At 36.3% G+C, this 18,242-nt stretch overlaps 1 protein-coding gene across 1 annotated transcript; it reads right to left on the bottom strand.

The window, feature by feature from the left end:
• Positions 1-200: 200 nt before the first annotated feature.
• ak3 (adenylate kinase 3) lies at positions 201-17,943 on the bottom strand. Its single transcript, XM_088909841.1, has 5 exons — positions 17,585-17,943; positions 12,821-12,940; positions 10,302-10,474; positions 6,009-6,127; positions 201-3,209 (listed from the first exon to the last, which is right to left on the bottom strand). Exons 1-5 carry the CDS (start codon positions 17,730-17,732, stop codon positions 3,122-3,124), a joined length of 648 nt encoding a protein of 215 aa, XP_088765967.1. The 5' UTR covers positions 17,733-17,943; the 3' UTR covers positions 201-3,121.
• Between the last annotated feature and the right edge of the window lie 299 nt (positions 17,944-18,242).

Genomic DNA, 18,242 nt, shown 5'->3' with positions numbered 1-18,242 from the left:
AGAAAATATTTTTGTTGAACAGCTACAAGCCAGCTGTTCATCTACTGACCTATAAACAGCAAGGGTTTATTCCATGACGATGTAGTTTTTTTTACAATCAACCAATCATTCAAACAGATGGGATGTATTTAGTATGTACTGGGGTTGCAGAAAGCCTATTAAGAGTGTTCACATTCTGTTCATGAATTGCCTGACACCACTTTAAAAAAATCAGGAGGGAAATTTTATTTCAGAAATACAAATAAATGATTTCATACAAAAAAAGAGGTGATGGAATCTATAGTGTCATTTTACAAATACATTTCTTCAGCGGTCTTAAACCTTTGGATTAGCATTATTAACTTTTAGCACTTCGTTATATTTTGTATTTAACAAGTGTACAATGTTAAGCACATTAAATGTAAAGTTAAGGCATGGAAAGGACAGTATTTTAATTTACGGTAATTCTGCATATCTAAAACAACAAGCACTTATTTGAGTCTGTGGCAACTGTGTCTGTTTTTTGTAAAAGAAGAATCTACATCTTTTCAGAGTTTTAACCAACAGAAATGGTATGTATTTTACTCTGTACTTAAGAAAGGGTGCACTTTATTAATTGCACCCTTATGTGAATTACAGCTGTGCAAGAGCTGACAACAATGAAATGGTCTAATTAAGCAAATTATTAGTTATTTTAAATGTATAAACATTTCAGACCTCAGTGGTATCACAACTGAACTACTGTACAACTAAATTAGGAGGGATGGTTTGCAGGGTTAGGGGTCAGCTAACAGAAAAAGAAAAGAATTGTGATTTTAAGAACTATAAGACCTCATTTCCAACTGGGTTACATTCTTCATTATTCCAACAGGGCTATCCTGAGGAATGTAACTGCAATGCCTCTTTGAACAGAAGCTTCCACCGACTGCCCATGGTGTTACTACCAATCTTGATTCTTGATTCTACCAATCAAGATGTAGAAAAAATCCCCAAAGTAATTTGAAGATGATAAAAACTTGATCTTTGTCATTCATTTAATCAAGACAAAGGAAATCTCAGTATATTTCATAATATCTAACTAATGACATGCTGGTATTCAAAACAAAACAAAAAAGCAACTAACAACAAATTGTACCCAAATATTTACCTAAACCAAAACGGATTAAGACCATGAAGGCAAATCCAAAACTGAAAGCCAGAAATGAGTGTGGTGTGATGCAAATGCTTGAGTGCTTGCTCCTTTTTGACAACCAGTGTACTGTAAAATGGTATCCTTACTTTGACCAATTAAAAGCTAAGCTTAGATTTTCGTTAAACAGAAAATGCCATTCTATTGACTTGCTATGCAGTACATTTTAAGATGTACACTTGACAAAAAACAATTAGTATTACAACCACATCCAGCAATTTATAATGAGATCAGTCTTGACACCATATAGAACATGCATATCTATCAGCTATATCAGATAGAGGTGGATTCTTGACTTTTTACACATATATTATTCAGGTCCCAAAAATATGTTAATTTTATGTTAACATTATGTTTATGTTATGTTAGATGTTAACAGAATTTAAGTTTATTATGACCACTGGGTGAGACAGTAAAATTCTGCCCTACTCACATTCATTAAATATTAAAAAAATAACGTTCACCTTAAATGTTAAACTTGTGAGTTTCAGGACTGCCCTAATTCAGATGTGCTAGTAACCAATTAACCAAGTGAACTTAAACAGAAGGAAAAACACTGACTCACTGTGGGAGTATGTGATACAGTGTCATTCCTACCCATGTCTGTTTATCACAAATAGATCACCTGTTAAGAGAAGTTTACTCACACATTTTGGATGAAATTCTGAATTTGCCAGTTGAGGAGGGATATTCTCCTTGCTTAAATTTCTGTCTTAGGGTATTTTTGACTACAGAAAAAGACATCTAAAACGGCAAGCAGATCGCTTACAAGTTCCAATTAACACTAGTGATTAGGGGCCCATGTGGAACACAATCCAGCTGATATATGGGTACATCATGACCAGCAATAAGAAATGATAACTGCGATTCATCAAAAACTTGTAAAAATAGATATATTTTCTTTTTCAGTCTCATCCAACTCGGTTATTTTACACAAATCTTGCATTAAACACCCATCACACATCTTTTATCTGTTGTGACACTTTAATAGATTAGGTATTGTAAAAATATATATTGTACACCAAGAAATACTGCCTGACTGTAACCCACCACCAGGCTATGAGACTTGTTTGCTGTAGAAAAAGGACACAGTAACAAAAGACATGAGCAATGGGAAATGCCATAGGAACAATCAGTACTGAGTAAGTTATGACTCTTAAAGGAAGTTCATTAAGGCTTATCTACAATTGTTTTAAACTACTGCAAACAACTGAAGGCAATTACAAAAGGCTGAAACTTGAAAGTACGAAACTATTAAAGACGGTCAGATTCCCTCGAGTATGACTATTACAACCAGTACAATCATTTTGTCTCAAAAGGTACATAATCATTTTATCGTAAACCAAAGCTTTTCATTAATAAAATGGAATGCATGTCAGGATCAACTGTGCTACATTATATCATATGTGTTATCATATTTGGAGTCCAGATTTAATATTTGCATATCTCTATTTACTGTAAAACATTCTATAGTGGCAGGCAGGCATACACTTGTATGCAAACTAAAGGGAAAATCATTTTAAAGACTTGTGTTCAATTACTTCACAATTCATTTGTAAGTCACCTCTTCCTTACTACCATCATTAGAATTTAATACAAGTTACAGTACATTTGTACAATGGCATTCCTTTCACTGGATTGTGCAGATCTCAGGCAGGATACCTTTAAGACTATACATGATCACTCGTGTTTGTCTGCATTACAAAACAACACAAAAATATTATTAAATCAGTGAAATATTCCGGAGTTATTAAAAATAAAATTAAGAACACTGTGATATATATTTTGATCATAGAGGTTTTTTTTCTGAATCAAACAGTAATGCTATAATTGGCAGCACACAGGAGTGAGAACTTGGCCCCATGCTAGAGGTGGACTCCTCTTAAGTGAAGCCATTATTCCCTTTAAACATGTTCATTGGCATGCCTTCCCAGAAGCCATACCGACCCCATCCTAGACTTTTTTCGACAGGAAAGCATGGACGTGTGGCCATATCTTATTGGTTTCTGTTCCTGAAAAGGTCTCCAATATACCCTTGTTTCTGTGGAGACAAGACAAGTAAAATGAATAATACTTGTGTGCGTGTGTGTGAATTTCTCCAGCTGACAATGGCTAGATACTTTCTACCTATTTTTTTTACCTAAGCTTATGACTAGGATACAGCAATCCAAGCCTTGTTCGTTAAGATTAATGGGGACCAAGGATCAAACTCCATGGAGACAACTGAGATTAGCTAGTCGAGTCTTTGGGAAGTGGGAAGAAAAAGGAGCACCTAGAGAAAGCACACTTGAACATACTCCACACAGATGACACCCCAGTCTTGAATTAAACACAACTGAGAGGCAGCAGTGCTAACCACCATGCTACCCTGAATTCACTAAAATCAGTATATAGACGTATGAAGATTCTGCCATATCAAGCAAGACAGGAAAGTAAAAAATAAAAATAAAATCCTCATTCAGCATTTTAGGGTTAGGGTTTACAGTTAAGTTACAGTTTAGGGTAAAGATCCAGGAAGAAAGTTAGGATAATGTTTAATTTAAAATTAGGCTCTGTATTTAGTAGTCAAAGTACTGTAGCTGGATTATGGTTTGGATTTTTATAAATCTCATGATTCCTTTGTTTTCAAGTGTTTTTTAAAGTTAGTTGCGCTATTCAAGAAATTATAACATGACACACTGTGAAGCAGTGACATTTGACAGACAGGACAATGGGAAACCACACCATATACTCTGAATGGCTAAAAAGAACATAAGAAATATTACAAATGAGATGAGGCTGTTTGGCCCATCTAGCCTCTTTGGTATTAAGTAATAAATAGTAAATGCTATATATGTGAAACTGTTACCAAGTATGTGCTGCCTGATTCGGATTCTGAATCAGGTTTAAGGTTACGATTAGGTTTGCATTTACTGTAGCAAAACTGAAGGCAACAAGGCCTTTTCTAGGGTTAGAACTATGAACAGAGTAAGTCACAGAGGTAATAGAAAAAGTCCAGATTAATTTCAGGCTCAAGATTGTGACTAAGATAAGTTTTTCTATTAAGCCAAAGTTTAAGGTCATGGTTAAAGGTCTTACAGATATTGCCACAATAGTTTATAAACAGTATCACTACTACTGCAAGCTGCAGGAAGTACAGTGGTGTGTTAGATGGCAGTGCTGTCTCACAGCATTTGAGTCCTGGGATCAGTTTTTGGACTGGGGAGCCTTCACATGGATACTTGCCAGGTGCTCTGGTTTCCTCCTACATTGCAAAGACATGCTGACTAAGTTCACTGGTGTCTTGACATTTTTCTTGTGTACCAGTATATGTGTATGTCCTGCAGTGGACTGGCATGCTGTCCAGAGCCTAGTGTCCAATTCTTATCTTACCAAATGAAGCTCTAAACATCCCAAGCTTTTGAAATCCTCTCTTTCAAATAAATTTAATATAACATTTCTCTCTTAGCAATTAGTGATGTTATGGAAATTTAGCGTCTTCAGTGCTGCTGCCTCAATTTGTACTGTAGACAGCAAATGATCTCGATAAACCAAGAGCTCTTTGGATAAGAGTCGTATCTGGTTTTCTCAGAAAAAAAATGGAGAGGAGGGACTGTTTAGAGCATTTAAATAATTTGACTTCAATTTTGGCATCTGGAGAACTTCTATGTATATTACTATCTGTCTCTGAAACAGGTGATTCCTACTAGCAATGGATCAAAAGTGCAGTACAAGGACAAGTTTAGCTCCAAAGGTACTGTAAGCGAACATGCTTCTTAAGTTTTATCAATTTTTTTCATTATCTCCATAGGTCAAGCCTACCCTTTCAAACCTCTAGTACAAAAAATACCTGATAGAGATGTTCAGTTAGTGCATTCTTTGATATTTAGTTTCAAGTGAATCCACCATTTTCCTAATTTATTCTTTAACTTTATCCAGCAAAACTTAGAAACTGGTTCTGAACAGCTCGACCATACTTACTGTTGCTTCTTAGATAGTTAAGGTCACTTTTTACCTGAAGTCAACCTGAAGTTTTTTTTGTTTTACTTAAATTACTGTTCATAATCTTTTATTAAAATATATTAGTTTGTTTGGGTTTTGTAGATGCTGTGATTATCCAAAATTAGTATATGTAAGTTAACCTTAGAGTGTGCATTTCAATAGTCTTAATAACACAAATAATTCCTATAATAAAACAAAATTGAAGGTTTGGTTTTTCTTGGTGGACTGCCATCAATTACAAAGTCACAACATATGTCTGAATGGTTAGACATATGTCTAATCTTTCAGTGGCCTTTATGTTAATCTTTGCAAAGAGATCATAAACTCAGACTTTATACTGAGATGATGCTTTTGCAAGATCTCCATTTTTCTAAAAATAATATTTGGGGAAATACAAAAGTGTCTGGCTCCTGTAACTAGAAACCATATACTGTATTAGAGAATAGTAATAAAGTTCTTGAAGTGTCCTAGTTTTCATTATATCCTAAAATGAGGACATACAGTAAATCAAGCTGTACTAGAAATAGCAGTGGAAAAGGCTTGGTATACAAAATTACAATTAAAAAAACCTCATACTCTACACTGTGGTATTAACTACTAATAAATGTTATTGATACTTTTATATTTTTTCTGAATCCTAATATATACATGGTAGTTTCAGTTTGAGGGCAGAGTTTACATTTCCTTTGTATTAAATAATATTACTCATTACTCACTGTTTTGTTGTTAAATTAGACAAGAAAAGTTTACATTTGTCTATCAAGACAGGTTCGGCATGCGGTATGAAATTAAAGATGTTTAGCACTTTTGCTACGTTAACAAATTACACAAGAAATTCCCGTTTCAGGAATGGTGGTACCTGTAATAGTCGAGGACTGGCTGAGTTTGCGTTTCATATGCCTTTAGTCTCTTGGTGACTGTTTCAGGTGTGTCGTCATTCCTCTGTGTCAGAGGCTCACCCGTGACATCATCCAGACCCTGTGCATACAGAGATACAACACAATCATAGAGCATCTTCTCACAAGGAACACTGAATGAGGGCATTTTCATATCACGCCTGTCAACCTGGGTCTTTCTTCAAAGGTATAAAAAAGGAAATTCCCTTGCTTGCTTTATAAACCTACACCAATAACACAGCCTTAAAGGAAGAAAGTAAGCCATGTGAAGGGTTCTTCAAAAATCAAGAATATCAAGAATAAAAACATAAACACAGAGTCACACATGTCCCTTCCACACACACATCAACTAGTTCTACTTCATGGTTGTCAAATATTTTCACCAGTACACACACTTACACTGTGATCTTACTGCTGGTGAGATTTTTTAAAGCTGCCAAGTTATTCTTTTGCAATAATAAATAGCTTTTGTGCAATTAAGTTTAAAAATGGAAGATTATATTGCTTCATTCCAGCATTTATTTTTGAGTACCATTCGTTAACTTAGAAGTACAACCATCACTCGCACGTTTTTACGGGTCAGAGGTCTCATACTCAGTTCCTGAAGTTTCTGTTCCACCCCAACTCTCAGTTACATAGTTGGTGTATTAGAACCAATAGCAATAGTTGCTTTTTTAACACCTCTCATCATACTACAAAAAGACTTAAAACCTGTTACACCTGACAATTTTGTCAACAGTTGAGATAAAGTGTTTGATTATAACAGAAGGCCAAATATAAATAATATAAATTAAATAATAATTCCAAAAGATAAATTAACCAATAAAAACTGTATAGGTAGCAAAAAGATATATAGATAGCTCTTCATTCGTGTGAAGCTGTTGGTTCTTCTTCACTTTCCTTTAGTTTTTGATAAATGCAATTCAGTTTCAAACAAAACCTTTCAATCTGTTTTATCCAATTGTAAGTGTTTTAAGCTACTAGACCCAAAAGGTAGAGATGGTCTCAAAATCTGTCTATACTTAATGCACTGTAACACACCAAGGCAAATAACCTCAATAAAGCCCGATAACAATGCAAAAACAAAGCTACATAGTTGCTGACACCTAGCCATCATTTCAAAATCAGCTCACCCAATGGGTAAACTGGAAAAAGCAGTTAAATTCTATATGAGAATAAAGCATGTAACCAAGAAGAGGAGGCACTTCCTTACCCAAAGAGTCGTAGGAGTATGGAACAAGTTACACACTTAGGCAATGGTGTGGAAGCCAATACATTTCACGACGTCCAATTAACTACTAACTACTTGTGTTCTTACTCCTTCAGTATTTACAGCAATAAATATAGACATATGCTCACTGCAGAGAGTCACAGCTAAAACTACTCTACATGTACAGCATCTGGTAAAATATGAAATACAGTATTTAGTTGTCACATGTGGTTCATTTAATCTAGCTGTGTAATCTGTACCTTCAGAAGAGCATGCCAAGAGATCTCTGTGCAATCAACTGACCTTCAGCTCTAAGTAAAACAGCTGTCATGCCTATCGAGCAGCAGGCACAGAAAATCCACAACACAATTCTGATAACTCTGCTTCAAAAGCCTGAGATTGGTCAGGTTCATATGGGAATCCAAACATAAAAGTGAAAGAAGCAAAACACACTATGGCATGACTCCCTCTGTATTACAAAATAACTACTAGTATTTACTCCCAGCAATACTACACCTGGCATCAACAGTGTGGGTACAGCCAAGCAGTGCATCATGTTGCATCAGAGAGACCTCCAATGACATTCATTTTCCTTTTATTTACTGTAGCAGAACACAGGCACACTGCTATGTGAATATTTACCTGCTACAAGCACTCCCAGACTATTTACCTATGCACAGTCTCTTGTTCACAGCCAAAGAGCTGTTTGCCCTGCTTTAATTGGTGGATAGAGAGCAAAGGTCTGTCCTAAAGGAAACATTTCACCAGGCCTATATTTTATCTGTTTGCTCACCAATGCACTAGATTTGAAGACAGTGTCTCGTGTTTTAATCCTGTCTGAACTCACAGCCATTTAATCTGTTTTCTCTGGGCTTATGAAACTGAGTGTTTAAAAAGCTACAGTATAATGACATACAAAGTCACTTGGATGGCATTACACCACTCCACATTTTCTACCATTTTCCAGTGGTTAGACTAGTGCTGGGCGATAATTCGATAACGATAATTATCGCGATATAATTTTCCTCGATATAATTTTAACAAAAGTTCAATAAATGTTCGATATATATGTTTATGCTGCATGCGCACAAAATACTGCACGAGTGTGCGTGCGTGTTGCAGACCGGGCAGCTAACGGGGTGTTGTTTACCCACACAGTGGTGGCTGACAGGATTGTAGTTAGAGTGGAGAAAAGAGCGACACTGAAGCAAATGTAGTGCTGCCAACGACCAGCTCGAAGGACGATGACATCGTCGACAGAAAAGGTCATTCAACTTGGTTATATTTGGAGATATTTTGGCTTTTTACGATCAGACATAAAACAGAGCACTTTAAACTTTGCAGTCTGAGCCATCTTCTATGTGTGTTTTATCACACTGTAGTATTTAATTTTTCTATTAAGATATTTATTTTGTAAATTTTACTCATGCATATTTTGACATAAAAAAAGACTTGAATACTCTCTACCTCAGATTTGTTTAATGTTTCTGCTGTTTGGCAAGTGTTTGTTGTGTTCTTAAAATAAAGAGTTGTTTAATTTACCAATTAACTGTCTGGTTTCTTCAACTTTCACTCAGGAGAAAAAATCTGCCTTTAAACTTGAAAGAAATAATGATTTGATATTTATTGTGATAATTATCGATATCGACTGATATGAAAATTTTTATCGTGATAATGTTTTTGGCCATATCGCCCAGCCCTAGGTTAGACCACAGAATACCAGCTCAGACATAATCTAAAGATATTTCTTACAGTGCTATAATGACAGCTGGTCATCGGTAGCTCAGCAAGAACCATTCATCAGGTTCACAGGCTCAAACAGGACCTGTGTTTATTGTACAGTCAGAGAGCTACAATCATGCTTCAGAAAACATGCATGAATGAGATCTTGGTGTTCATACAGTACAGATTCTATACTGTATATGCTCTTTTTTTAACAAAACACAGGAAGCAATTAAAGGGAGCAGGAGGAGCTATATTCAAGTCACTGTAAAAGCTTTTAGTAAGACCTTATTTAGAGTATTGCATTGTAAATGGTTCCTTTACCACACTGCCAAAGGAAAGAGCTCAAAGAACAATATGAATGATTAAAGGAACTACTGTAAATCTCTTTTGTCGAGAACAAAGGAGAATTTAAGGTCAACTTATGTGATTAAAGTGCTTGCTTCTGTATAAAGATTTCTATAGCCAAAAGATCACAAAGCGGGTTAACATATTGGAGGGGAGACTCAATTCATACACTAGAAATGTCCAGCAAACACCTGGGTGACACAATGTAGGATCAACTTACAAGGTGTCTAAGATGAGTCCATAGACAAATATCAATACAAAAAATCCTAAGGGGGTACATACAGGGTCAGCCCAGAAGACTACTTCAGATTAAACAGCAAGACAATGACATGCAATCACATATTGGAAACTAAATGGGAATTAATTTAGGCTGGTGGATTGGAATCACGTCTATACACAAAGAGTGTGGGTGTCAGGAAGACATTTTCCAGCCAGGTATAAGGCTCAAATTCTCTGTTCTTCAAGAGGCAGGTGGACAAGGTTTAGACTAATTTAGCTACAAAAGTACAAAATGAGCAAGATGGGATGAAAGGCCTTTCCCTGCTTGAAACCATTCTTATGTCCTTATGTACTAACCCTCTTGTGGTAGAGTGAAATAAATCAGGTCTGTACAGAGGGGCAGGGCATGAATGTGAATATTAAAAATAGATGCATTCATCTTCTGTGAACAAGTAGAATTTTTTTTCCTCTGGCTTCGTCCATTATATACAGTATATAAAACATCCCTTGCCTCCTATAATGTAAACTGCTAATAACTAAAAAAATTGAAACTATTTAAATGATACTGAAAAAATAACAGAAATTCTAAAATAAAATATTTCATGTAATAAATACCAAACGTTTATACAAAACTCCGTAAGAGAACTGATGCATTCAGTGTACATCTTAGGGTTATCCAAAACATTTCACTAATTGGTCCAACACTGAAAGCACAGCTGGGTGACAACTTTACTAAACCTTCCATCAGTCAACTCACAGGAATTTTTGGAGGATTGAAGTTGGTGTTGTAGACTCTTCCACTGGCCGGATGGATCCACCGTGAGGTTAGGCGTTCCTTAATGGTCCCAAAAGGCACATCAAGGTTGATAACAGTATCTATGCGATAGGCGCTGTCCAAAGACTCTGCCTGCGTCACAGTGCGAGGGAACCCTGATCAGGGGGGGAAAAGGATCCTCTGTTTATTAACATCATTCCACATAAATAGCACTTGCAGTCTTCTCTAGGAGCTCAAGAGCCAAAATGGCGGTACACATAGCATTTACTATGTAAATAAGGATGTATAAGTCAAGCCCAAAGTTTTTATTATACTTTAGCTTATCTTTTCCTTTATAAAAGGAAAACTGAGGCTGTTGCTGAAAGATGTGTATCACAGCTAGTCATGAATGATAAATTAATCAAAATGATGCCAAATATGTGTTGTCAAAAATCAATCAACTACATTTTTCTAAAAATATACATGCTTTGCCTGCTAAGTTTCTATGAATGCAGCTTTTAACTACTTTGTCATCTTCTGATAGCCTCCAGACGCAGGCCACTAATAGCAGATGCTATCTATATGATAAAAAAACCCTAACAAACTCCTCTGTTCAAATGGCTTTCATACACCTGAGTCTAAAACAAACTTGGGTCTTTCTGAATGACAGGATCAAGAAGAGAAAGAGTTGTTGCTTCATTAAATTAAGGACTAAGGGGCAAATAATATGAAGAGTTTTGGTTTGGTAACCGAGCTTGAAGCCATATGGCAGTGAAACCGAAAACAGAAACCCTGAGCAGGTAAAAAGCATTTGACATGAAAAGGTTAGCAAATTCTTGAAGATGACATAGTGGTAGCAACTTAAATCCCCTTTTTGTGAAATTCAAAATGCTGATAAAGCACAAATATGTACTCATCTGACATCTTTAACCTTTGTTAGTTTGTTCACTACCTTCATGAAACAGTAGCAAAGTGTGAAGTTTGCAAATAGTCAAGAAGACTTTATCACAATGAGATAAGAGGAGTACATGATTATGTAATACTAGGCAAACACAAAAAAGGCAAAACTGTTTTTTTGTCTTGTATGTAGATTTCACAAGAACTAAGAAGACTAAGCTGATCTCTTTTACGATGATTTTTATTATAATCTACCTAAATAGGTATAATCTACCTATAAAACCTAAATAAATGAATGGCCACTTATATATATATATGTTTTTGTTAAAGTTACTCAAACTCTTGAGTTTGAGAAAGTAGACCTTCTCAAAAGAAATAGATCGGATACTCACATTTCCCAATAAGCACCTTCATCACCACAGTAATTTTCAAAACCTGTCAGGATGCCATTACCTCATTATATGTAAAAACATCAACTGGCATTTACCAACAAACAAGAAAAAAATATGTATGCAAGAGCTTATGTACAAGTATTCACACATCCAGCAGCAGTGAACTAGCAAAAGCAAAAGTGGCATTCTGAAGGAGGAGAAGAAAACAGGTTGGTGGGTAATCTTGTGCTGTGCTACCAGGATTCAGGGTGCAGTTCAATACCAGTGGTAACACTAAATTAAATTACCACCCCATGCACTGGTTTGGAAATATAAGCCAATCCCCACAGCAGGTCTAGTCTCTCATATGAGAAATACTGTAGTCTCACATTTCATAAACAAAATGCAATTAGCAACCATATTACCCTGCAACTCACAACTGACAAACCACCGAAGCTAAGCAGGTGTGAGCCTGGTCAGTACCTTGATGGGACACCTCCTGGGAAAAACTAAGGTTGCTGCATGATGTGGTGTCAGTGGGGCCAGTATAGTGACGGGGACGCTATGCTCTAAAAAGGCTCTGTCCTTCAGATGAAACATAAAATCAAGGTCCTGGGTCTCTGTGGTTCTTAAAAGTTCCAGGGTGTTCCTCAAAAAGAGAAGGGGTGTTACCCAGGCATCCTGGCCAAGTTTCCTATTGGCCCTTACCAGTCATGAACTCCTAATAATCCACAACTATGAATTGGCTTCATCACTCTGTTCTCCTCCCCACTGATAGCTGGTGTGTGGTGAGTCTACTGGTGCACTATGGCTGCCGTCGCATCATCCAGGTGGGTACTGCTCATTAGTGGTGGAGGGAAGTCCCCATTAACCATAAAGCACTTTGAATGAAGTATCCACAAAAGTGCTATATAAGTAAGGAATTATTTTCCTACCACTTACAGCCATTTCCTACCACCTACAGTAAGAACACCTCAACATTTTCCCTTTTTAAAAATAATGTTTTGAGATGTATTAACATGATCACACATGTCATACACTAAATTCTATAACTACTACTTTATTTATCATTTTAAGGAGAAACTTGTCATTTCCCTGCAAATGTAACTTATAAATCTTTCCAGGACATTAAATGCCTTCAAACTTGTTGAAGTGAGGAAAGACATTCACTTCAGATATCTTGTATTGGTTAGTATGGTATTTCGCATTATGAAGGAAAGGGAACACGCATACAATTTTCCATAATCCTCCTACCATCAAGCAGCCAGTTGTGTTGCTCCATGGTCTTCAGCTCTTGCAATATTAACCTTGAAATGACATCATCAGGAACCAGCTGGCCCTGATCAATGCAGGACTTCATCAGGAGCCCTATTTCTACAATGACAGAAATAAAAGATGTCACCAGCAACTTCTGTGCCTTCCTTCAATCTATTTCTCCCCACAACACAGCCCCTTCCCCATCAAATAAAAATACCCCAGACACACATTTTAATTACACTGCTTTAGAAAGTTGCAATAGAAAACCTGTATCTGTTTCTCACAAATTCCATTGGCATGCATGTAGAAAGTGAATGCATTCTAGAATCTAGGACTTTCTGAAAGTCTTCTCTGAGACTGATGATTAGAATGATTGTAATCTGCAAATTGTGAATATGGTCATCCAGACCAAATCGCGAGGTTAGCTGAGGACAGATCACAGTGCTTTCATTGGTAAATACACTTCCAGTGTGTTTTCTGCTTTGCAGTGGTCAGGACATGATAAATAAAACATGAAACAAAGACAGTGACAGGAGGAAAACCAGAGACCGTGGAAATGCATGTTCTACACAGACTTCAAGGAGGCCACTATAAAAGCAGACAGTAAGAATACTTCCAATTCCTTTTAAATCCTTACTTTAGTCTTAATCACACCACTGCATGTTTAGCAAAATACAGCATAAAATATCTTAATTGCTTAAAACAGAATGTATTAAAGATATTGAAAAATACTGTTGTTTAGAATGTAAACAATAAATTAATAGATATTTTTGTATAAATAGATTCAGTCCCTGCATATGGAGTTGGAGTTTGATTTGACTACATAGGTGAAGCCAAGGTCTTTCTGAGAATTATGTCAAACACAAACATACTGTACAATAACCTTCAAATTGAAAGCACCTGTGTGTATTGGGTAATTTCCCATCTGTTATGCATATTATCAGTTTAATTTGTATTTTAAAATGGAATACGTTAAAGTGTTTTCAGTTTTACATTTGAACTTCACAAAGCTCTTTCCCAACACCTGTATTTCTACATTCTCCTTCCAGTTTAAATTACTCTTCCATACTCCACTGAAATTAAACTGTTAGGTTTATAAAAAAAAAAGTGATGTCCTTTGTGAGGATCTCTTGACCACCTGTTTCTGAAGAACCTATTTTTGGAAGGACATTTTCTCAGATTTGGTCCTGAAGTGTCTTCATTTGGTGTTTGCATGTTTCCTCCATGCTGGCACAAGTTGTTACCCTGTCCTCTTATCTTTTCTGCCTCTCTCCAGAGATGTGCTGGCTGGGGTAACTGGTATCTCTACGTTGTCCCTGTGTGATGAACGCACTCTAGCTATGGTTGTAGTTCAGCCTTGCTTCCTACATTAAGCAAGGAATGTCGCATAAATTGTTCGGCAAATGCTCAGATGTATAAAGAAGTACTGTAGGCTCCTTGCCAAATTATCGTTGTAGCAGACATACATTATTCAACACCTAAATATAAGATGGTGTTCTTGGAGAAAAACTTAGTGGAATTCTTTTTTCTCTCCACTCTCCATATTTAGCACATATAGTATATGTATAGCCATAGTGCCCTGGCATTATTATTTCTATTTATTTCTGAATACAGTGTTTCAGTGTTATTTGTTATTGTTTCTCACAGTTCTCCTGCCTTAACACAGAATACTGATGACTGAGTCATTCCACATGCCTGAATTTCCAAAAATTACTCTAATTTCCTTATTAGACTCTGTAGTTTTAAATATGCAAACCAAGGCCTTAAGAAATAAAATGCTTTGGCCCTACCTGACATTGAGTTCTCAAAAGTAAATGATGTTCCCTACTCGTCCTGCCATCCATTAAAAAAAAATACGACTTAAACTTTAATTAACCAATTAACCAAATACCTGTGTGTTCAAAATCTGTTAAAACTGCTTCAAATGGATTCTGTAGGTGTTTGGTATTAATGAAATAGATATTTTAAATAGGTTTACAATCCATCGTTGCTTTTATAGGCCCATATTTGTCACCGAGTTGATTTAGTATACACTTTCCACATACCCTGCGCTTCTAACCGTCGTACAAAGTGCGACTTAAAAAATCAATACGAAGACTGAAAACTTCAAAGTTTTATCAAAATTCATATGCATCTAAAGTTTACCATATTAAAGATCTGCGCTTTTTGCCAAGCCAACTTTACCACGCGTTTCTGAAAAAAGCTACAACCAAGCTCCATTAGCAGTGCACTCACAGCGCGCCATTGTGCGACATTCCTTCGGTCCTGACAGCGCAGCAACGGCACGTCCCTTTAAACTCCTCTATCCCTACAACAGTAATTAGTATGTGAAAGGACCAGAGCAGGATAAAGAAATTCAATTGCAACTAAGAGACCGCAAGCTGAAACTGCAGTAGCACAGAAAGCCAATTACCACTTAGTCGGTTCTTATTTCATTTATTAAGAAACTAGTTTTCTACAGTATATTTATATTGTTTTATTCTTGTTGTTTATAATCTAAAATTTAAATCACTTTGGTGACAGATCGACAATGATCTACACAGCCTAAAATCCTGTTTCTCACTTAGGACTCGTCAGTGCACTCAGGGGGTTGACACAAGTGTCACGATAGCACCCTTGTTCTGGGTCCAGAGAATCGAATTTTGCGCAGTGTTTGGGCACATTGAAGTTTAGTTTGATACACCATTCGTGCATAAAAGTGCACTACGGGTATTCCAATGCCAGATATTTAAAAAACGCGTTCTACACGGGTGTTCAGTCTTAACTACGTTACTAAACTTATATCTAGAAACAAGATAAGGTTTTAAGTTGCATACAGCACTTTGGCTTGGCTAACACTACCTGTTGTTAGTTCTTTTTGTACAATCGACCTCACAGTATCGAATATAAAAAGCTTTCCAGAAGGACGTTTTGGTCAAACCAAATTACATTAATTCTCTACAAGTCCTAGGCCTTAAGTGAAACGGGACTGTTCTGTAAAAAGGCCAACATTAAGGTCTTTATAATCACAGGTAATGACAGACAATTGTTAAGGCAAATACTGCATTTGTGGAATGATCTCAACTTGAAGCAATCAGTAGCTCAATAGCTCGTGGAGCCGGGCGCGCAATAAGAAATAAAGAAAAAATGAAGTATACAGTAAACGCAGATTATGGGTGTATTTACGTTTGAAACAATAGGAAAGAATCAAAACTACCCTAACGCAGTAATTTAGAGGTTAATGATTATGGCAACTTTATAGTATATTACGGCAGAGATCTCATGATCAGAAAATATAAGTTGAGGGGTTAATAGAAAACATTTGTGATATAATGAAAAAATAATCATAAAAACAAATTTAAATGGTTATTTCAAGCCAAGAACATTCTGTGAACAGCAGGTGTATAACCTTGCCCACAGTTAAAGATATTAAGTATGATACATTAGGATATAGGGTTAAAATCTATTTCTAAGGCTATGCTAAAGTAAAAGATTAGCATAGAAGGCAAAAATGTTCTTTTAGCATTAAACACAACCTTATCCAGATCACGACCAAGTAAAATATCTATGAAAGATGGAGGATAACTGGTGCAATATAGACCATTAACAACGCAGTTCACACCCAAGGAACGTCATAATTTGCAGAACCTTAAACCTAAATTCCTGGAAAAACAGAGGGGTAACAGGTGGGGGCAGAACCTACTGTCGCTACTGTACGTAAATGTACGTAAAACGAAAATGTCAAATGAGTACTGAGTAGCTTGATAGGTTAAACCTAATCTGCTTTCGAAACAGGGATCAAAGTTCATAACAATTGGCAGAAGATGTTTTTGACATTATCTTAAAATATATAATTTGATAAGTAGAAAACCCAATCTGCTTTCGAAACAGGGATCAAAGTTCATAAGACAATTGGAAGAAGCCTGCGATCACAAGAATGTATATGCTATGACAGTGAATACTCTATGGGCCAGCCCTCAGATAGTGGAGACTTCAGCGTGGCTGAATTCAGCAAAGAACCAAGACATACAGAACAATACCACTCACCGTAGTGCCACTGTGTAGTTCACATCTACTGTATGTCTGAATTACTTTCACGATTAAGCAAGAAATTAGCCCAAAAAAAATAATATATCTAAACGCAAAAATAAAATATCTAAACGACAGCTCAAAATGGTGAACCAGGTCTCTCAATTATCTGATATGAACCCATATGAAATGCATGTGAATATTATGTCTTTGCGTGATGATAGCCTTTCTTTGAAAATATACATGTAAAGGAACACTTTTGAAGTTGTCTTATGTCTTTAAATGTTATTTTGACCTCTACATTGTATTATATTTTCCTCACATTTACGTTCCTGCATAGAGCAGATGACTTTAGTCTACAACTGCAAAATAAATATCCAACAGCTTTAGAACCTAGACATGTCTTCAGAAATCATACGATAAAAAGGAACTGCACTGTACAAATGAACTGTAAAGAAAAAAAACGTTTGGATTACAGCTCGAGGTAAAAAAAATTATGTGGATATAAAACGTTTTTACATATTCGGCTTTGAATGCTATATCATTGGTGCAGACTGCAAAGTTTAAAAAGTGAAACCAAAGGCACAAAACCTACAATGCACTAAACTAACAAAAGCAGTAACAAGTCTATTGTAAGTTAACTGTATCCCTGCACCAAAGTCTGCCGCGTTTGATCAGCAAATAAGTAACATTTATCTATTACAACTCGTCAAATGCTTTTGGTGTGTATCTTTCACCCTTGTAACTGCTTACCGGTTTTGGCTTTAATATTGGCTCTCAAAACGTCTCCGCTGGAAAGATGTTTTAATCCAAAACTTTTACTTATACGGTCCGATATTGTGCCTTTTCCGGAGCCTGGGGGTCCCATGATGACAGCACGAAACAAAACGCGTAGAACCATTTTTCGGGGTGTTAAATTTTAAGAATTATGAGTGAATCAAATATTTTCATTAAAAAACAGAGTCCGACTTGTAAAGCAGATCACATACATAAATAGTATCTTTACCCACCTACAAAAAATAAAACTTAAAAAATAAGTGCGCTTAATGATTACGTCTTCCGTCTGCAGCTTGTGCTTTGCCTGGTCTCAGAATGAAGTCGGCTTTTTTTCTAAACCTTGACGCTGTCGTAATCGTTGGAGGAGGAGAGATATTTGCATTCCAGGAAGTTGCAGGCAAGCAGAATACAACACCGACATCGGTTAATTTGTATCGGTCAAATATCTGTCCTAGTTTTGTGGGGTGTGTGCATGGGTTTTTCGTTACAAAACCTTAGCCAAATGCGGGATTAAATTAAATAAAGTTTAACGCATGACTGACTGTTCGTCCCATCCGTTTTGTAGCAAACTTAGATGACACGTTTGAAGGTTGTGCCGGCATTTTCTAGTGCATATTATCAGTACATCTTATTA

This window comes from Atractosteus spatula, chromosome 3 (genome assembly GCF_055471065.1).
Source record: "Atractosteus spatula isolate fAtrSpa1 chromosome 3, fAtrSpa1.hap1, whole genome shotgun sequence".
Classification (NCBI taxonomy): Eukaryota; Metazoa; Chordata; class Actinopteri; order Semionotiformes; family Lepisosteidae; genus Atractosteus; species Atractosteus spatula.
Note: the sequence above shows the minus strand (reverse complement) of the source record. Positions and strands in the feature narration are given on the sequence as shown.